Here is a 22,740-nt window from a genome sequence, read left to right on the forward strand (position 1 = left end):
GAATGGGTATGATACTACGTGGAGGCATAACATCCTTGGACAGCCTAATGAATGGGATATCCTGAGACGTTTAGCAGTATTCCTACAGTTCTTCTTTATACCATGTTGTTTTAAATACAGAGCCACAAAATCTTGTCTAGTCATCTTGAACAAAAATATAGTCTCCCTCAAAGTAGTTTTAACTGTGGCAATGTTTGTAATTGCTTTTAAAGCCATTATGTCCACGGTAACGGCCTCGGTATAGTGCTCCCTATCCATGGAAGACTTTTCTATTTTTGGCTCGTCTTCTAGGACGTGCCATCTACTATTGACAATTAGGACCGTAAAGGAATGGGCAGTGAAAACTGGTCTTAGATTGCTGGCAAAGATATCTATATGTATTCTTTTTAACCGTTCGTGCTCTATTTTTAACTTCCCCTTTTAAATTTTAAAGGATTTGTAAGGTTGTGAGGTTGATGAAAAACCCACTTGGCACACAAGGAAAAGTGTTTCAGAGCACTTAATACTTTAATATGCGTTACTCACAGGGCTTGTGTAGCAGACAGAACTTGTATGCTTCAGTTGTATCGATCGTTTGCACAATACTAGCTCCATTGTGGGTACTGTCCATTAATTCACAGCTTCTGGGGTGAGGATGCCCCAATAAGTGATGCCTGTGGCGGATGACACATCATGAGCCACCTTTTATTAGAGTGTATTTTACATTCAGACTAGATTGTAGGGGCTACGTGGAGACGTCCTCTCTCTTTAAACTAGTATTGAGTAGTTATTAGTCAGCCACACTTACCTGCTGTAATCTCAATAATTATTTTTTATTACATGTGTCTAATCAAATCTTCAGCTAATGTTTTACAAACCAATATGCAGCAAAGATTTACTCTGTGTGTGCGTGGATCTGCACAGAAGAACTTTAAACTACTTTATTTTCGTTACAACCCGCCAGCATAACGCTTCCGGGACGCTAAACCGTGTCGGCCCCAGATCGAATCCGCCCGGCGAATTAAGGGCGAGGGCCGGTATGCTGACCAGTCTGGATGTGGTTTCCAGGCGGTTTCGCACATCCCATTAGGTGAATACCGGGCTGGTATCCATGTCCTGCCTCAGTTACGCGATTCACAAACATTTAGAAAACTTTTGCCCACATGCACATCAGTAACTCTACGCACAGATGGTTGGGGTCACATACTCCATGTGGAGGGTAGCGGTGTGGGAATAGGGAGGCATCTACTCACCCCTTAAATTAACCATGCTAAATTAGTTAATAACCATATCGACCCTACGCCGATGTGGGACCAAAGCAAAAGAAAATTTTATTTACAGTAGAGTATAGCTTTTGTTGCAGACATTTAAACGACATTCGTTAAACAATCGTATCACCATCAATACCATCATCGTCTAGTGAGCGAAGTAAGTATGATAGTCTACATGCTTCCAAATGCACATCAATCTACATCAACAGTGAGCACATATATAGATGGCGGCAGTGCCGCTTACACAAGGTTTTTAAGACTGTGCATTGGCGTTCGTGTCATTTGTACTCAGTTGATTCATATGAAAAGATTTCCGACGTGATTATTTCCGCACGATGTCAATTAACAGACTTTCAACGCGTAATGGTATTTGTAGCTAGACGCATGGGACACTCCATTTCTGAAATCGTTAGGAAATGCAGTATATTGCAATCCACGGTGTTAAGAGCGTGCCGAGAATACAAAATTTCAGGTATTACCTCTCACGAAGGACAGCGCAGTGGCCGACGGCCTTCACTTAACGACCAAGAGCAGTGGGGTTTGCGTAGTCAGTGGTAAGAGACAAGCACATGAAATAACCGTAGAAATCAATATGGGACATACGGCGGACGTATACGTTAAGAAAATGCGGCGAAAACTGGTGTTAATGGGATTTGGAAGCAGACGACCGGTGTGATAAAAAGTACCCGGACACCCCCAAAAACATACTTTTTTCATATTAAGTGCATTGTAATGCCACGTACTGCCAGGTACTCCATATCAGCGACCTCAGTAGCCATTAGACATCGTGAGAGAGCAGAATGGGGTGGTCTGCGGAAATCACACACTTTGAAAGTGGTCAGATGATTGGGTGTCACTTGTGTCATACGTCTGTACGCGAGATTTTCACACTCCTAAACATCCCTACGTTCTCTGTTTCCGATGTGACAGTGAAGTGGAAACGTGAAGGGATACGTACAGCACAACAGCGTACAGGCCGACCTTGTTTGTTGACTTACAGAGACCGGCGACAGTTGAAGATGGTCGTAATGTGTAATAAGCAGACATCTATCCAGACCATCACACAGGAATTCCAAACTGCATCAGGATCCATTGTAAGTACAAAGACAGTTAGGCGGGAAGTGAGAAAACTTGGATTTCATGGTCGAGCGGCTGCTCATAAGCCATACATCATGCCGGTAAATGCTACACGACACCTTGCTTGGTGTAAGGAGTGTAAACATTGGACGATTGAACAGTGGAAAAACGTTGTGTGGAGTGACGAGTCACGGTACACAATGTGGGGATCCGACGGCAGGGAGTGGGCATGGCGACCGCCGAATGAACGTCATCTGCCGGCGTGTGTAGTGCCAACAGTAAAATTCAGAGGTAGTGGTGTTATGATTGTCGTGCTTTTCATCAAGGGGGCTTGCACCCCTTGCTGTTTTGCGTGGCACAGCACAGGCCCACATCGATGTTTTAAGCACCTTTTTGCTTCCCGCTATTGAAGAGCAATTCGGGGATGCCGACTGCATGTTTCAACACGATCGAGCACATGTTCATAATGTACGGCCTGTGGGGGAGTGGTTACACAACAATAACATCCCTGTAATGGACTTACCTGCGCATAGTCTTGACCTGAATGCTATAGAACACCTTTGGGATGTTTTGGAAAGCCGACTTCGTGCCAAGCCTCACCAACCGACATCGATAGCTGTCCTCAGCGTAGCACGCCGTGAACAGTTGGCTGCCATTCCCCAAGAAACCTTCCAACACCTGATTGAACGTATGCGAGAGTGGAAGCTGTCATCAAGGTTAAGGGTGGGTCAACAGCATATTGAACTCCAGCATTACCGATGGAGGACGCTACGAATTTGTAAGTCACTTCCAGCCAGGTATCCGGATACTTTGAATCACATAGTGTAAGAGTCCTGAGCCGAACGAATTTCAGTGTACCAGAGTGATTTATTGGTAACAAATAACAAAATTATGAAGTAAAACTAATGGTCAGAAGGCCTAATTTGTTACTTTCCGAGCATTGGATGGGTGAACACACAACCATATACTAAATTTATGGCTCGACTATTAGTCTTGGGGTCTGATTCTGCACTGTTGTATTGTGCCTACATGTGTTCTTTTGAATTTTAAAAGCCCATCCTACGTAATATACAATGAATAAATTGCAAAAAATAAATGTAAAATATTAAATAAGATGTTATAAAAATAGTCCATTAGGACAACGACATATTCTGACAACGGTATAATATTGCCTTGATGGGTAATGAACTCACAACCTCCAGAGCAGATGCCCAATGACATTCGACCTCCAGTAGGATCTAAAATTAACGAGCATGGAACACATGGACAGGGATTGTGAACAGGTGGTGCTAGATAGGATTGTGAGTAGCCCGGAGAGCGTGTTGAGATAGTCCACACATTTGCGATAAGCACTGTGACTGGATGGCGCACTAGTTAATGCAGTTGTCTAGTAAGCAGGAGATCCTGGGTCGAGTCCCAGTCCGGCACAAATTTTAACTCATCGTCGCTGATTCCACTTAAAATCTCGATGCAGCTGATATTTTCTTCCCTTTCCTCTCTTTTCTCCGCCCTCCACGTTCAATTTACATAGTATATTGTTCAAATTCAATTTTATTGTTCTCAAGAAGCACCATATACTGACTAATGGCCTTGCAGGGCTAATATTTTATGCTGTGATACGAATATCACTTGATATAGTATTGTAGTGAGAGCAAGCAGAGTAAACGCAGGCAACGATTAACTTGTGCCAACGGCATTGTATAGCGCACCAGAATGTTAACCTGAACAAATTCCTCTCGTTTAACATTTCCCCCAAGTCTGTCTCAATGCCGTTTCACCAATAACAAAGTTCAGTATCACAAGTCTTTATTAATTCACAAAGAATACACATTATCAAGTTGCGAAGTGGTGCACTGAAAAGACAATATCCAGTCTAGCTTCACCTGACACTGACATTTTAACAGACATGTGGTTCATGGACTGAACAGCTCTTATCGCTTTGTCCGACCAAGAACGGCGACCAAAAGACTCTGGTACATGCTCTGCCTGTTTCCTCCATAACTACCTCATGTGTAGGACCTGTGTAGTCAAAAGAGTAATTGTGAGCCTGACCACCATTCCAAATACAATTCGTAAAGGTTTTCAAATATTCTAAATAAGTAAAATATACATTTTTGAACAGTAATAAGTGAATATAATTTCTTTTTAGTTACACATTGTTAAATAGTAATAGAAAATTGCAAATTATATTCTGCACAAACCAGAACAACAAATGCTAACTAGCAGACCATCGTTTTTTTTTTCTTTTGCCTGTCACACACGTGGCTATTTAGCTATCTTCCGTATAGCACTGCAGTCAACCTCAAACAAGATTACTCACTGCAGTCAGAAATTAAGTTACCATGATCTAAACAACCACTCTCTGTCACTTTTTTATTTCCTCCACTGTCCTCTATGGTGACGAGCAGCAACTTGCATAAATTACGTTGATCCTCCACAAGTGTCATATTATACAGGATGTCTCAGGAGGAATGGTCAGTATTCAAGGATGTGACAGGAACGATAATTCGAAACAAAAAACTGAAAAAAATCAAGTAAACATGGGCTCTAAAATGTGTACCTTAAGAGCTGTGGCCACTTTTTCATCTTCGCTAGTATGTAACTGATCTCTTGTACTGAACGAGTGCTCATAACTCTTACGGCGTACACTTTAGACCCCATGTTTACTACACTTTTTTGCTTCGAATGATCGTTCCTATTACATGCCTGAACACTGACCATTTCTCCCCATGACAACCTTTATAAAAGTAGTCTCGGACGGCTGTGCACAGCAAGTTATTTTGAGAATAGTTTCTGGTGGTCGGTATTTAAAATTTTTGAATATTATTCTTTATCTGACCCATATATCATACGACGACAGTCGAGCAGAGATCACTCAAAGGATTGGGAAAATCAAGAGCAAATAATTTCTATTTGCTATTCAAGCCCTGTTTAAGATACCTTGTCTTCAAATCTGCCACTTTTGCAACAAAAGTGAGGGCGATACCCCACCGATTCTTTACATTTTATAATTGTTTCCCTCATTCTCAGTTCAGGCAAATTAAGACCAAAGCTTGGGCCGTTGAAAACGACACATAATGAATTCTCAGTCGAAAATCTAAAACCATTTTATCTGCCTATTCCCCCATCTTACGTCACTTAAAGATGGCATGCGCTACTTGCAATACTGGAAGACGAACACGGAGATGACGGAGATATGGACGCGGTCACTTACCGTAATATTGCTGTCACACTTAATCCACTAGCGTCCAGCGTTACAGTAATGGTAGGCATGACAGGGCTGCAGTTGTACTCATTTTTTGGACAACGGTGGAATTATATAATCTTGTTATACTTGCTTAAGGGTCGTTGAACATCTTTCATTCCGGTGTTTCAGTTTGAGAAGCAGTCCACTACCGGGAAAATTGGCAATTGAACTTTAAACATTATTTCTGCACTTTGAAACTCATCATACAATGGATTTGGTAAGTATGGCTATTAAAATATTTTTTATTTAAGCTCAAAAACAGTGTAATTTATTTAAATTTATATAATATTATTTGTGTCACAGGGGCACAAGCAAATTTTTCAGCTTTACATAAAAATAAGGCTAAGATTATTGAGGGAGCACTTTTATGTCATTTATTTATGTCTATTGCTGTTGTAATATGTCTACTGTAGTTGTAATTTTTCTCACAAAACAATGTTTTGGTGGCAGCGGGACTGTGAGAGAAAATTATATCCGCCAAAATTGTTCCATGTAAAAAAAAAGACCAAGAAAAATAATTCGCGCTCTAGTGGGTTAAAACGCTACATTGAGGGTCACTGTTCTCTTGTTCAAAACGATAGGACAGGGGATTGCCAACTATATATTCGTCACAACGTGGGGAAAGGTAAGACTGTTGTGCACAATACAAGTCTTACCATCAGGAGACGGTGCTGGCGACCTCATTAAAATGGTATGCTGTTGCATTATAATGAACAGAATGCGACGTGTTAACGTGCAGATCTTCCTTTTGTTCAGGAAGCAAATAGTAGACACCATACGCCAATGCTTAGGAGTAACGTTCGTACTGCAACATTTATTTCAAAACCACGGGATCCGCAGGCGCTATGGTTACGCCTGCTTTGAGAGGGGAGAGACTGAGGCATAGATGTTACTCAGCGTTTAAGTTACTGACATGTACCCGTGTGGCGCGCATATGACAGCATGCCACGCTATGGTATCACCTCTCGTGCACCTGCGGGTGCGACTCCACCAGTTGTAGTCTGTGGGTGGTTCACAAGGACTTACGGGCCCGTACATTTCAGAACGCCGACAGTGAACGAGCTCCTTATATGGTGATTTGACATTTTTCTGCTGTGTTAGTACAAAGAATGAGTCAGATGGTGTACTTTACCATTTACGACTGTCCTTTCCACCTAACACACTAAAACATCTTGGACTAACAATTGACCAGCAATCAACGCGGAAACCTCGCGCACTAAGCATCCAATAGAAAGCCCACAATATTCTAAAACTACTAACTGGCCGGACTCGGAGAGTGCATCCCTCCACTGTCCTCCAACACACAAAACCTTGATCCAACCCACCCTTTGCTATGTGAATACTGCATGGATTTCTGCCCCACCCAAGTTGTATAAATCCTCCCAAATCCTGGAATGCCGTGAACTCTGCCTCGCTTTCCTCATCGGTTTATCCTCTCCCACGAAGATCCTTTACCAACTCATCAAATTCCCAACCCTTCTCACTCACACTGAACATCTCTGAACAATCTAGATCGTCCACTAACTGGACTCCAATAACCCTTCAGTTTCCCCTCTAGCCGGCCAGTGTGGCCGAACGGTTCTACGCGCTTCAGTCTGGAACCGCGCGACCGCTACGCTAGCAGGTTCGAATTCTGCCTCGGGCATGGATGGGTGTGTGATGTCCTTAGGTTAGTTAGGTTTAAGTAGTTCTAAGTTCTAGGGGATTGATGACCTCAGATGTTAAGCCCCTTAGTGCTCAGAGCCGTTTGAACCATTTTTCCCCTCTATTTTCCAAATCTCGTACGCTGCTGCGCCTTTATCAGTACATCCCACCAACCCTGTGCCTCTACACACCGTCTACATACTCTCCCGAAGAAATTTCAACCATCTGCCCCTCCCACATCACGAGAGCCACCCTGACATTTACCCATCCTAGCAGCTCTAAGACCATACCACTCTCCCTTTTCCCGCGCCCAGTTCCCGGGTTCGATTCCCGGCGGGGTCAGGGATTTTCTCTGCCTCGTGATGACTGGGTGTTGTGTGATGTCCTTAGGTTAGTTAGGTTTAAGTAGTTCTAAGTTCTAGGGGACTGATGACCATAGATGTTAAGTCCCATAGTGCTCAGAGCCATTTGAACCATTTTTTGAACTCTCCCTTCCCCATACTTCTTTATCTCCTTTTTTTCCCATCTGCCTTTTCTTCCCCACTCGGTCCCCCTTACCCGATCCACTTTTAACCTCACCGATCCCCTCTCTACTCCACCTTGTCTTCTGTCACAACAGCCGCTCCAGCCCCATCGATACTACGCACCAGTCCTCCATCCTTATACCACCAGACTCCTACCCTCCTCACTGACCAACCTTTTACTGTTCGACAATAGACTCCCTATCACAGGACAGTTCCTTCCAGTTTTAGTGCCAGGAAAGCGCTTTTTTTTTAAATATCCGTGTTTTGGCATCAAGTTAAATGTTTTTAATGCGCTCTTTCTATGTTTCTTTTTACCTTTTATTATTACAGTTTTTAACTTAAGTGCAAGAAGTAATATCTCTTGTGTATATAAAAACCTCCATTTTATGTTCACCTTCGGAAAGTTAAAAATTCATTGTGAATATTTCACCTTTCTGTTTCTTATTTTTCTTCTCATTTAGTTCTTGTGGTCATTTCGCTGAGGAGTGCGTTGACTGTACCGTTGACAGGCCAGCCCTTGCCCACAAGGGGCGCAGGGAGATAAAATAACAATAAAGATAAAGAAACAGGTTGGTGTAATAAAACGAATAATTGGAGGACATACAATTGTGAGTTAGGACATGGATTGTAAATAGGGTATCAGGACTATATAATTTGGCCGATATGAAATTGTGACCTATAAGATTGCAAGAACTTACTACGAGTGTCTCAAGACCAATCTGATTTGCTTCTGGAACGCGTTTAGCCACTGATTTCTAAATCTAATACTAACATGCGACGGGCAGTAAGAACAAAAATAAAACATCAACTGACGTTGCGCTACTTCGCCTCAGGAGACTCTTTGAAGAATCTGGAGCACTAACTTCGTGTTCCAAAAATTCAGTTAGTAAATTGATACCAGACACCTGCGAAGCTATCCAAAAGACATTTGAACAGCTCTTATCTACAGCTGTACCTTTTTTTCAAAACTGGATTGTGTGGGACTTTGCCAAGCAAACGGGACAGTGAAAGCATTCATCTGGTGGAATCAGAAGACTTTTAATATGCAAATATCATCCGTGACTAGTCGCTGGAAACAACGACTCAAGCTTTTTAAATTTTGACATCAACTCTTGAGATACGAAGCCATCAATTGCGAGTGCAGTGGACTTTCTCTGTGAGGTTGCCATTCTTAGGTCTCTGTCTTTGTAATGTTCGATGCCTGCATCAGACAACAATGGTTCATTTCCACAAAATTCCAGAAACCGCTGTAGCAAACTGAGGACTAATAAAAACTAACAGGTTTGATATGAGGCGTATTCCTTCACGCTTGTCTGTGACGTTATAGGACTTTCCTCGATGCTTCGTTCACAAAGGTCATAGTCCACGAAAACGTGGCTCACGCTTACGTGTTACGCTCTCTCGGAGAGCACCGTAAGCTATTAAGCTGACCAGATTGGTAGGGAAACGGAAAATGAGAGAGAAAAGGCCGAAATACTGAATTCAGTACTGTGAAACTATTACACCCTTCAAAAATGGTTAACACGATTCCTCCTTTTAACCTTCGCACGAATGCTGAAATGGCAGATATTGAGATAAGTGATCGAGGATTAGAAAATCAACCAAAATGCTCAACAGCGAAAAGGCATTTGGGCTGCATAAGAAACCAGTGAGACTGTGCACAGATCTTTAGAAACACAGCTCGGTCTGCCGTCAATGAAATCCACACTTCGTAGATAAGGCGTCCACGTTGATGCCAAGTTCGTTGGCTTTCGGATGGCATTCGATACGGTCTCATAAGGGCAGTTAATAAAACAAGTGAAAGAAATTATGAACGTACCGAGTATAGGACCAGATTCATGACTACACCGAGTACCTTATAAGAGGTAGAACTCAATACTATTTTTCATTTTATATATTATGTTCGTCCGAAGCTCGTGGTCTTGCGGTAGCGTTCTCGCTTCCCGCGCACGGGTTCCCGCATTCGATTCCCGGCGGAGTCACGGATTTTCCCTGCCTTGAGATGACAGGGTGTTGTGTCGTCTTCATCATCTTCATTCATCCCCATTACGGTCGGAGGAAGGCAATGGCAAACCACCTCCGCTAGGACCTTACCTAGTATGGCGGTGCGGGTCTCCCGCATCGTCCCCTACGATCCGCCGAAAATGGGACCTCATCATCATCATGTCATGTTCCGTAGGACCAAATTGAGAAGCAAGTCTCTATTGTCATGGATCGAATCAGTACATGAAATTATAACAGAGTAATAATGATAAAATGAAACTTATATGAATCCTATGCAGACGACAAGCCATAAGTTCAAACAAACATAATCAATACAGGCATTAGTATATTTCTTCAATTTTTCCAGGAGTTCTTCGACAGTATAGGAGTGAGCCATAAGGAAACTCTTCAGTTTAGAGCTGAAAGTGCGTGGACTGCTGGTATGCTTGAATTCTTGTGGCAGCTTATTGAAAATGGATGCAGCAGAATACTGCGCACCTTTCTGCACAAGAGTCAAGGATGTGCGTCCCAAAAGCAGACTGAATTTTTGCCTAGTACTAACTGAGAGAAAGCTGATAACTTTTGGGAAGAAGCTGATGTTGTTAACAACAAATAACAGTAAAGAAAATACGTTCTGAGCGTCAGAATTTCCCGACTACTAACAAGAGGTTCGCGAACGTACACCACATATTGCTCGAACCGCCATTTCTGAGGCAAAAATACGCTTTTTGAATCCAAAGAGTTACCCAAAAAAGTAATACCATACATCATAAATGTATGAAAATAGCCAAAGTAGACTACTTTTCGTGTTGATCTATCACTTACTTCAGATATTGTTCTAATAGTAAATAAATCAGCATTTTGTTTTTCAACAAGACCCTGAACAGGAGCTTTCCACGACAACTTACTATCTATTTGAACACCTAGGAATGTGAACTGTTCAGTCTCAATAATCATATGTCCATTCTGTGTAGTCAAAATGTCAGTTTTTGTTGAATCGTATGCCGGAAACTGTAAAAAATAAGTCTTACTGTGATTTCGCATAAAATTATTTTCTATAAGCCATGCCTTAAACTGATACTGTGTCAATACTGCACATGGCATTCTTCACTACTAATCTGGTGTCACCAGCAAACAAGTATTTTAGAATCCCCGTAATATTAGAAGGCATATCATATAATATAAATAAGAAACAGTAGCGGCCCCAGCATCGACTCCTGGGGCACCCTCCACTTTACTGTGCCCCACTGGGACACAACGTCGTAGCCATTCTCAATATTGCGGAGAATAACCTTCAGCTGTCTGTTCTTAAAGTAAGAGGTGAACCAGTTCCATAATGGTCCAACTTCCGCAGTAATATTTTGTGATCAACACAATCAAACGCCTTAGTCAAATCAAAGAAGACGCCTGGCGTTATTCTTGGCTCTAAGCACTATGGGACTTAACATCTGAGGTCATCAGTACGCTAGACTTAGAACTAATTAAACCTAACTAACCTAAGGACATCACACACATCCATGCCCGAGGCAGGATTCGAACCTGCGACCGTAGCAGCAGCGCGGTTCTGGACTGCAGTGCCTAGAACCGCTCGGCCACAGCGGCCGGCGATATTCTTAACGGGACGAAATCGACAAGTGTAAAACGAATTTCTGGAGTACCCCAACGAAGAGTATGATATCTCCTTGAGGCTTTTTGCAGACTATGGTACTGTCTACAGCGTGGTTACAACGTCAGTAGACTGCAGCGAAGTGCAGAAAGACCTACGCAGGAGTCTCGGGTGTTGCAAGAACTGGTAGATAATTCTAAACGTAAAGAAGTGTAACATATTGCGCATAAATGTGCGAGAGATCGACTACTTTTCAATTAATTTACTGACGATAGATTACTAAAAACAGTTAACAACCGTAACATACCTAAGAGTAAGTGCAAAGAGCGACCCGAAGTGAAATGACCACTTGATACTAATCGGAGGAAAAGCAAAGGCTAGCCTGTGAGAAGAATCTTAAGGAAATCTGATTTGTCCACACTCGATCGAACGGCTGTTGATTACTGCGCATGGGTCTGCGACCCCTACCAAGTAGGAGTAGCAGGGGAGAGAGAGAAAGACAGAGAGAGAGAGAAGAGAGAGAGGGAAAGAGAGAGCGAAGAGAGAGAGGGGAAGACAGAGAGAACATTCACGAAGAGACGATTCGTCATGCTGTCGCATAGTATGGGCGACAGCATTACGCCGGCCGGTGTGGCCGTGCGGTTAAAGGCGCTTCAGTCTGGAACCGCGTGACCGCTCCGGTCGCAGGTTCGAATCCTGCCTCGGGCATGGATGTGTGTGATGTCCTTAGGTTAGTTAGGTTTAATTAGTTCTAAGTTCTAGGCGACTGATGACCTCAGCAGTTAAGTCGCATAGTGCTCAGAGCCATTTGACAGCATTACTGAGATGCTCAATAGACTCCAGTGGCAGTAGAAATAGAGACGTTGTGTGTGACGGAGAGGCTTATAGTTGAAATTTCAAAAACGTACATTCAAAGAGTCGCATATCATATTGCTGCCTCGCACATGTGTCTCTCGAAATGACCACAACCAGAAAATCAGAGAAATTAGAGTCCAAATGGAAATTTATTGACAGTCGTTTTCCCTAGAGAGTATTCAGGAACGGAACAGGGAAGACAGCTACGTCTGCATACATACTCTGCAAGACACCGTATAGTCTGGAACCGCGTGACCGCTACGGTCGCAGGTTCGAATCCTGCCTCGGGCATGGATGTGTGTGATGTCCTTAGGTTAGTTAGGTTTAAGTAGTTGTAAGTTCTAGGGGACTGATGACCTCAGATGTTAAGTCCCATAGTGCTCAGAGCCATTTGAACCATTTTGACACCGTATGGTGCATGGTGCAAGCCAGCTTTTACCACTATTAGTTATTTCCCATACTGTTTCAGTCACAAATAGAGAGAGGGAAATACAGCTGTCTGTACGCCTCTGTACAGGTCCCAATTTCTCCTGTCTTATCTTGTGGTTATTACGCGAAGTGAACGTTGGCACCAGTAAAATCATTCTGCAATCCGCTTCGAATTTCGGTCCTCTAAACTTTCTCAGTCAGTTTCCCGAAAAGAGCGTCGTGTACCCTCCACGAATTCCCATTTGAGTTCATGGAGCATCACTGTAATACTTGCGTGTTGACCGAACCTAATGGTAACAAACCCAGCAGCCCGCTCCTGAATTGCTTCGATGTCTCCCTTTAATTCGACATGCTGGGGATCCATCTCAGTCGAGCACTACTCGAGAATCAGTCACACTAGGGTCGTATACGCGGTCTCCTTTACAGATGAGCCACGCTGCGCCTAAATTCTCCCAGTAACCGAACTCGACCATTCGCCTTGCCGACTACAGACCTTACTTGCCCATACCGTCTCATTCCACTTTGCTACATTACGCCACAACATTTAATGGACGTGACTGTATCAAGCAGCTCACCGCTAATACTGAATTCGAACATAACAGCATTTTTTACTTTCTCGTCTGCATTGACTTACATTTTTCTTCACTGAGACCAAGCTACCACTAATCACATTAAATAGACAAGCGTGTAACAGGTAACCCCATCCACACGCCCTAAGTATTGAAGGATACACTGAGGTGACAAGTCATGGGATAGCGATGTACACGATTACAGATGGCGGTAATATCGCGTAGACAAAGTATAAAAAGGGCAGTGCATTGATGGGGCTGTCATTTGAACTCATTTTTCATGTGAAAAGATTTCGGACGACGGCAATTAACTGACTTTCAACGCGGAATAGTAGTTGGAGCTAGAGGCATGGGACAGTCCATTTCTGAAATCGTTAGGGAATTCTGTATTCCGCAATCCACAGCGTTAATAGCGTGCTGGGAATACCAAATTTCAGGTATTACCTCTCACAAAGGACATCGCAATGGCCGAAGGCCATCACTTAACGACCGAAAGCAGTGGGGTTTGTGTAGAGTAGTCGGTGCTAAGAGACAAGAAACACTACCAGAAACAACCGCAGAAATCAATATGGGACGTACGACGAACGTATTCGTTAGGACAATATGGCGAAATTTGGCGTTAAAGGGCTGTGGCAGCCTTTGCTAACAGCATGACGTCGCCTGCAGCGCCTCTCTTGGGCTCGTGACCAAGTCGGTTGGACCCTAGAGCATTGAGAAACCGGTTACTTCATGCGCACCGATTGCGAATTGGAAGTACAAAGGGACGCAGTCACGTATCATCTATAAGAAAACAGCTTCAAACACCGTGTACACTGATCACACGAGATAGCGATATGCACTTATACAGTTGGCAGTAGTATCGCGTACACAAGGTATGAAAGGGCAGTGCATTGGCAGAGCCGTCATTTGTACCCGGGTGATCCATGTCAAAAGGTTTCCGAAGTGATGATGGTCGACCGACGGGAATTACCAGACTTTGAAGGCCGAAATGGTAGTTGGAGCTAGACGCATGGGACATTTCATTTCGGTACTCGTTAAGAAATTCAGCATTCCGAGATCCATAGTGCCGAGAGTGTGCCGAGAATACTAAACTTTAGGCATTACCTGTCGCCATGGACAACGCAGTAGCCGACGGTCTTCGCTTAACGAAACACAGCAGAGGCACTTGTCTAGAGTTGTCGTCAGTGCCAACAGATTATCAACAATGCGTGAAATATCCATAGTAATCAATGTGGGACGTACGATGGACGTATCCTTAGGACAGTGCGGCGAAATTTAGCGTTTATGGGCTATGGCAGGAGACGACCGGCGCTAGTGCCTTTTCTAACAGAACGACATAGCCTGCATCGCCTCTCCAGACCGTATCGGTTGGACTCTAGACGACTGGAAAACCGTAGCCTGCTCAGACGAATCCCGATTTCAGTTGGTTACAGTGTGACACAAATCTCACAAAGCCAATGATCCAAGCGGTACAAGCTGTGGGGGTTCCATAATGATGTGGGTTATGTTAACATGGAATGGAATGGTTCTTCTGGTCCAACTGAACTGAACCGATCATTGATTTTAAATGGTTGTGTTTGACAACTTTGAGACCATCTGCAACCATTCATGGACTTCATGTTGCCAAACAACTATGGTCACTGGGGCACAATTGTTCGCGACTGATCTGAAGAACATTTTGGACAATTCGAGCGAGTGATTTGGCCACCCAGATCGGGACATAATCGGCAACACTTGCGAAACTGTGGTCAGCTATAGAGGCGACATGACTAAATTTTTTTGCAGCGGACTTCCAAAGACTTGTTGACTCCATGCCACGTCGAGTGGCTGCACTACGCCCTGCAGAAGGTGGTCCGACATATTTGGAGGCATACCATGATTCTCGTCGCCTCACTGCATATGTTGATGTAAATGCAGAAGCTTGAGATATGTTATGCAGAACTCCGTATGTAGTACAAATTCTGGAGTTTCATTAATTCTGCAGGTGCGTGGACTCGCTGAACCTGGCGAACAACTCGCTGGCGAATATCGACGCGAACATGCTCGCCAGCCTCGACGTTCTGAAAACTGTGTGGCTGAGCGAGAACCCCCTGCACTGCGACGGGTGCGCGTTTCAGCAGTTTCGCGAGTGGCTGCGGACGACGCAGGTGGAGGTGAGAGCGGTGGGCGTCCCCACAGAGGCGGCGACGTCGCTGCGCTGCGCCACACCCCCAGCCTTCCGGGGCATGTCTGTGGAGGCGGTGGCGCTGGTCGGCGACCTGGACGAGTGCGCTGCCGACTACTCGGCCGATTCGAGGCGGCGCGAGCCGCTGCTAGCGGTCGGCCTCTCGCTGGGGGCGGCGCTTCTGGTGCTGCTCTCGGCCGCCGTCGGCGTCTGCTACCGTTACCGCTTCGAGCTCGCCTACAGCGCTCACCTCCTGCGGCTGCGAGCCCGGGCCCGCAGCAGCCGTCGCAAGGGGCGCGGCGTTGCTGACGACGTCTTCCTGTTCGACGCTTTCATCTTGTACAGGTGGGGCGCGCATAAAATAGCTTGGCTCTCTATACTGTGTTCATCATAAGCGTAAACCTGATGTAAACATTACACAAGATATTCTTCCGAGTTTGCGGGTATCTCACTGAATTTCGTTTGAAGTGGAGCGGAAGCAAAGCTGTCTCGATTACTGTAGAGTATGATTAATAGGATACGTTTTAAGCCGTATGCCGCGCGGGATTAGCCGAGCGGTCTTAGGCGCTGCAGTCGTATTCTGTGCGGCTGGTTCCGGCGGAGGTTCGAGTCCTCCCTCGGGCATGGCTGTGTGTGTTTGTCCTTAGGATAATTTAGCTTATGTAGTGTGTAAGCTTAGGGACTGATGACCTTAGCAGTTAAGTCCCATAGGATTTCACACACATTTGAACATTTTTAAGCTGTATGTTATGCGCACATCGACGAAGTGATGATAGTGAACAAAAGTTTTATTGGCGCACTTAACTTGGACAGCACTGGCCATCTAGAAGGTGCAACTAACCTGCACTGCCGTAAGCAGTTGCAGATAAGACGAAAAAAGAGACGAGCAGAGAAACTATACAGCTTCCAAAATAATTTAATTTTTAAAGAGAATAATACACTGAACCTCAAAAGAAACTGGCGTAGGGATGCGTATTCAAATACAGAGATATGTAAACCGACACAATACGGCTCTGCGGTCGGCAATGCCTATATGAGACAACAAGTGTCGGGCGCAGTTGTTAGATCGGTTACTGTTGCTACAATGGCTGGTTATCGAGATTTAACTGAGTTTGAACGTGTTGTTGTAGACGGCGCACGAGCGATGGGACACAGCATCTCCGAGGGATCGATGAAGTGGGGATTTTCCCGTACGACCATTTCCGAATGTACCGAGAATATCAGGGATCTGGTATAACAGCAAGTCTCCCCCATCACTACGGCCGGAAAAAGATCCTGCAAGAACGGGACCAACGACGACTGAAGAGACTCGTTCAACGTGACAGAAGTGAAACCCTATGGCAGATTGCTCCAGATTTCAATTCTGGGCCACCAACAAGTGTCAGCGTGCGAACCATTCAACGAAACATTATCGATATGGGCTTTAGGAGCCTAAGGCTTGATGACTGCACGACACAAAGCTTTACGCCTCGCCTGTCCCCGTAAACACCGACATTGGACTGTTGATGACTGGAAATACGTTGCTTGGTCGGACGAGTAGATGGACGTATACGGGTATGGAGACAACCTCATGAATCCATGGACCCTGCATGTCAGCAGGGGACTGTTCAAGCGGGTGGAGGCTCTGTAATGGTGTGGGGCGTGTGCACTTGGATTGTTATGGGACCCCTGATACGTTTGGATAAGCCTCTGGCAGATGAGACGTACGTAAGAATCCTGTCTGATCACCTGCATCCACTCATGTCCATTGCGCATTCCGACGGAGTTGGCAGGACAATGCAACACTCCACACGTCCAGAATTGCTACAGAGTTTCTTCTGAGTTTAAACACTTCCACTGGCCACCAAACTCCCCAGACATGAACATTATTGAGCATATCTGAGATGCCTTGCAACGTGCTGTTCAGAAGGGATCTTCACCCCCTCGTACTTCTACGGATTTATGGACATCCGTGGAGGATTCATGGTATCAGTTCCCTCCAGCACTACTTCAGACGTTATTCGAGTCCATGGCACGTCGTGTTGCGGCACTTCTGCGTGCTCACGGTTTGATTGTTCAAATGGCTCTGAGCACTATGGGACTTAACATGTGAGGTCATTAGTCCAGTAGAACTTAGAACTACTTAAACCTAACTAACCTAAGGACATCACACACATCCATGCCCTAGGCAGGATCCGAACCTGCGACCGTAGCGGTCACGCGGTTCCAGACTGAAGCGCCTAGAACCACTCGGCCACACCGGCCGGCTTTGATTTTTCATTTTTGTCCTGGAAATTTAATTTGTTGTTTTCTTCCTTTAAACAACCTTTATTAACAATGTTTCATAAAATATCGATAATTGAGAATTTATATTTGCAACGAAAACTGGACTTCGTGTGCAGTATGTAATTAGAAACAAGAAGATGTGCATTTTTCATAGCAGAATGATAATTAGGTACGTGTTAAGTAGTGTAAATTTGATGAACTTTACATTTAAAAAATGTAGGCATTACAAACTGAACGAAAAAAAGATTCGAGCCATCGATCCACGGATTTATCATAACGATACCGAAAAAGGAGCTGCGTCTTAACTACAGTAAATACGAATCCTTGGAAAACTTCAAAGCTGTTTTTTTCTGTAAACTTGTGAAAAACAGTCACTTTTTAAGAGTGTTGTATGTGAATTTTTCGCTACGAAGCAGGAAGCAGCGTCAGCCATTTTCACACGCCCAATTGACAGCGCGACAACCAGAATACAACAGTACAACGAATGTTACTGTAAACGATTTTTTATATAAAAGCTGCATTGTTAAAGCATGATGAAGAGAAACTTTGATGGTAGTTAATATAAAGGTTCATTTACTGTTACTTAGTAGCAAGATATCTAATACGTAAGTGCGATCTACACTGGTGTCTAAAATTAAAGCAACAAAGTGCTATTACCCCGTCCAGTGTCTCATTAACGATATAATCAAACAGACTCTCAACAGACGTCTGTACGATCATGGTCTGCACGGAAGACGGCATTCGGGAAACAGACAAAAACGCCAACGATGAAGTCAGGGTACCTATCAAACACGGTAGTGCTTGCCGGTTAGTCCTATGGCCATAATCTCTGTGTACACAGTCACAGAGGGTGCAGCATGGTACAGAGAAGACACCTACCAGACTCGCTGTGTTGGAGGGCTCACGAAGGTTGGAAGCAGGACCCTACCAGCTAATGTGCCGCACTGGCTTCATGTGAATCGTTCTGTTGTTTGCCGCGCGGGATTAGCCGAGCGGTCCAAGGCGCTACAAAAATGATTCAAATGGCTCTGAGCACTATGGGACTTAACTTCTGAGGTCATCAGTCGCCTAGAACTTAGAACTACTTAAACCTAACTAAGCTAAGGACATCACACACATCCATGCCCGAGGCAGGATTCGAACCTGCGACCGTAGCGGTGGCGCGGTTCCAGACTGTAGTGCCTAGAACCGCTCGGCCACCCTGGCCGGCTAAGGCGCTACAGTCATGGACTGTGCAGCTGGTCCCGGTGGAGGTTCGAGTCCTCCCTTGGTCATGGGTGTGTGTGTTTGTCCTTAGGATACTTTAGGTTAAGCAGTGTGTAAGCTTAGGGACTGATGACCTTAGCAGTTAAGTCCCATAAGATTTCACATACATTTGTTCTGTTGTTTCTCGAGTATGGCGACAGTTTAAAGAGATAGAGATTGTATCCCGAAGGCCAGGTTAGGGTCGATCACGTGCGGCACAGAAAGAGAGGACCGTTATTTGGCTGTAAAGGCTGGGCGGTACCTCCTTAGTACTGCACAGCAACTGGTAACTGATCTCGGAGTACTCACTGCAAACGTTGTATAGAGACAAAGGGTGCATAGCAGGCTTCAGCAGAGTAGCCTTTATTGTCTAATACCTGCTGTATGTGTATCTCTGACGCGTGATCACAGAAGGAAACGTCTAGATTGGAGTCGTCAATATGTTACCTGTATGGTCGAACAGCGGACAAAAGTTCTTTTCGCAGATGAGTCTCGAATTCGTCCGGGCAGTGCTTATCGACGGATTCGCATCTGGAGGGAACTTGGAACACGATTTCAGGATCCAAACATTATGAATAGAAACCAGTATCGAGGAGGATCCCAGCAGGGATTATATGGACCACTCGAACACCTCTTCTTGAAATTTTACAGGTGAATCGGCAAGGTTTACCGGATGACAGGTATCGTGATGAGATCTTGGGACCTCATGTGCGGTCGTTTCTAGGCACTGTGAGCCCAGACTTCGTATTGATGGACGATGATACTTGGCCGCATAGAGCACAGGTGGTTGATGTTCTCTTGGAGCCGGAAGATACTGCCTGGATGGCATTATCTACACGCTCTTCCGATTTGAATCCCTCAGAGCACGTCTGGGATCTACGAGGGACACGGGTTGCAATCACTAACCACTCTCCAAGACTTGCGAGCAGCTCTGCAGGAAGAATGGGCTTTACTGCCTCATCATGAAATTGATGACATCATTCACAGCATTTCTCGTCTGCTGCCGTAGGTGGCCATACCCCATACTGAGCACATTAACCAGTTGTCGGAATGTGTGTGCAAATCCGTTAAGTTAGAAAAAACGAAGATCGTTTTTTGTCTACCGTTATTCATGTTGCAGTTGTTAACGTTATGTGTTCTTTACATTGTTTCTACTTTACTATCACCTATTTATACTGTTTTGTGGCAAAATAAGTGCAGCTTTGAAAAATTTCCGTTTGTTGCTTTAATTTTGGACACCAGTGTACTTCGAAGAGCGTGACAACAGCAGTGTACATGTGTTACGGCTGCTGACCAATCATCGCGATTGTGTGTGTCTACATCAGGTGAACGAAGTAAAGCCGTGCAGCAGGTGCGTAGCGGATGGGTCAATGGTAGAGTCTATTTAATAAGATAAAGAGATAGTGCTACGCTGTCCATTCAGTTCTCAATACCCATCACTGAACACACAACAGACTATACAGACACATTATTTCGTAACGCAATGCTACACATATTATCATCTGACATGAGGACCACAGTAATGGTGTTGGGTTTCCAATTTATGTACCATAACTGGCCATTCACTTGCCTGAAACAATGATAATGAGTGAAGCGTTGAGCTTAGAAAGATTATAACGAGTTGGAGCTTTGGTTATTTGCTTTTCTAGAAAAAAAATGGAGAAGCATTATAGTGCGATAGTGTTGTATGAATTGACAGATGTATTATTATTATTATTAGTTACTTTAGTTATGTTTGTTACCAAACCCCTATCTGTGTTGAATATATGGGGAGCCTACTCCTGAAGAGCCGTAAGGCACAGTGTCTCTGGTGTTTCAGTAGGTATTTGGAACTTCGTTTTCGCATTGCGTAGCTGGTGTCAGCCCAAACAAATAACGCTCATCATGTCTTCCACGCGACTCCCAGCAGTCGACGGAAATCGGCGTTTTGTTTGCCGTTACAAACAAAATTATTTTTAAAGCGATATGTTACGTGCCCATTCGATGGAGCGGTCCCAGAGTAGAGTAGAGTATTCGTTTTATCGATATTGATTAATAAGAGCAGTAAAACTCGAAACCAGGATTCAAGCAGCGACATTACCGCCCTGACGTATGACTACTAACGCCAAGCATACAGCGCTATTGAATCGCTGCTAGATTCTATTTATTCTTCGTGCTTTACTGTCCCTGTTAACACATATCGATAAAACGAATATGGCACTGGACTAATCTGGGAGCGCTCTATCGAATGGGCACGAAACATTCCACTTTAAAAATAATTTCGTTTGTAACGAGAAACAAACCGAGAGTTTCCGACGACCCTGTGCGTCGCATGAAAGACGTGACGCGAACTATTTGTTTGAGCTGACTTCAGCCGCACAATGCGGAAACAAAGTTGCAAATATCTACTGAAACAGCAGATGAATTGCGCCTGACGGCTCTTAGGAGAGGCAACCCACATATAATGTATTCTATAGAACGCATTCATCAACAAATACTTTTTTACTTATGTTTTTAAATAAGTTTCCTTTAGTAATCTCTTTAACGTCCTTGGGTAATTTAGTGTACAATTTTTGCCATTGGAGGGGAAAGCTATTTTGAATTTATATTTATTTATTCTTGGTAAATTTAAAGTCGGTCTAGATGTTTTCAACGGTCATGGACAGAGATGTATGTGCAGTAATTGTCAAGGTTAGTTTGGGTATGCATAACAGCGTGGTAAATGTACTCACACGGTGTAATTATAAATTCCCTATATCCTTACACTGACCCCGATTACTGTTTTTACTCATTTTCCTTATGCCCTTTTTCTGTAGTTTGAAAACTGTGATCTTACACTGAAGGGCCAAAGAAAATGCTACAGCTGCCTAATATCGTGTAGGGCTCCCGCGAGGACGCAGGAGTCCCGCAACACTTCGTGCCATGGACTCTCCTAATGTTTGGAGTAGTGCTGGGGGGAACTGACATTCATAAATCCGTAAGAGTACGTGGGGGTGCAGATCTCTTCTGAACAGCACGCAGCAAGGCATCCCAGATATGCTCAATAATGTTCAGTCTGGGGAGCTTGGTGGCCAGCAGAAATGTTTCAACTCAGAAGAGTGTTTCTAGAGCCACTCTGTAGCAATTCTGGACATGTGGGGTGTCGCATTGTCCTGCTGGAATTGCACAAGTCCGTAGGAATGCACAATGGAGATGAATGGACGCAGGTGATCAGACAGGATGCTTACGTACGTATCACCTGTCAGCGCCGTATCTAGACGTATCACGGGTCCCACATCACACCACCTGCACACGCCCCACTCCATTACAGAGCCTCCACCTGCTTGAACAGTCCCCTGCTGACATTCAGGATCCATGGATTCATGAGGTTGTCTCCGTAGCCGTATACGTCCATCCGCTCGATACAATTTGAAACGAGACTCATCCGACCAGGCAACGTGTTTCCTGTCATCAACAGCCCAATGTCGGTACTGGCGTGCCCAGGCGAGGCGTTAAGCTTGTTGTGCAGTCATCGAGGGTACACGAGTGGATCTTCGGCTGCGTAAACCCATATCGATGATGTTTCGTTGAATGGTTCGCACGCTGACACTTGTTGACAGCCCAGCAATGAAATATGCAGCAATTGGCGGAAGCGTTGCACTTATGTCACGTTAAGCGATTTTATTCAGTCGTCTTTGGTTTTTTGCAGGATCTTTCTCCGGCAGCAGCGATGTCGGAGATTTGATGTTTTACCGGATTCCTGATATTCACGGTAAATTCGTGAACTGGTAGTACGGGAAAATCTCCACTTTATCGCTACCACGGAGACGCTGTGTCTCGCAGAAGATCGTAACACTGTCCCTCCTTACAATCGTCGTGCGAACGTCTAAATGGGAAATATTGAGATAATCGATCGCGGAACTG

The 22,740-nt window shown here is 44.5% G+C and overlaps 1 protein-coding gene across 1 annotated transcript in view; it reads left to right on the top strand.

Annotated features, from left to right (window-relative positions):
* Positions 1-22,740, top strand: part of LOC124775697 (toll-like receptor 4) — a 112,522-nt gene that overhangs the window by 75,332 nt on the left and 14,450 nt on the right. The window contains exon 4 of the mRNA XM_047250525.1: positions 15,169-15,693. Coding sequence (XP_047106481.1) covers positions 15,169-15,693 — 525 coding nt within the window. The remainder of the gene's footprint in view (positions 1-15,168; positions 15,694-22,740) is intronic.

This window comes from Schistocerca piceifrons, chromosome 2 (genome assembly GCF_021461385.2).
Source record: "Schistocerca piceifrons isolate TAMUIC-IGC-003096 chromosome 2, iqSchPice1.1, whole genome shotgun sequence".
NCBI classification, from domain to species: domain Eukaryota; kingdom Metazoa; phylum Arthropoda; class Insecta; order Orthoptera; family Acrididae; genus Schistocerca; species Schistocerca piceifrons.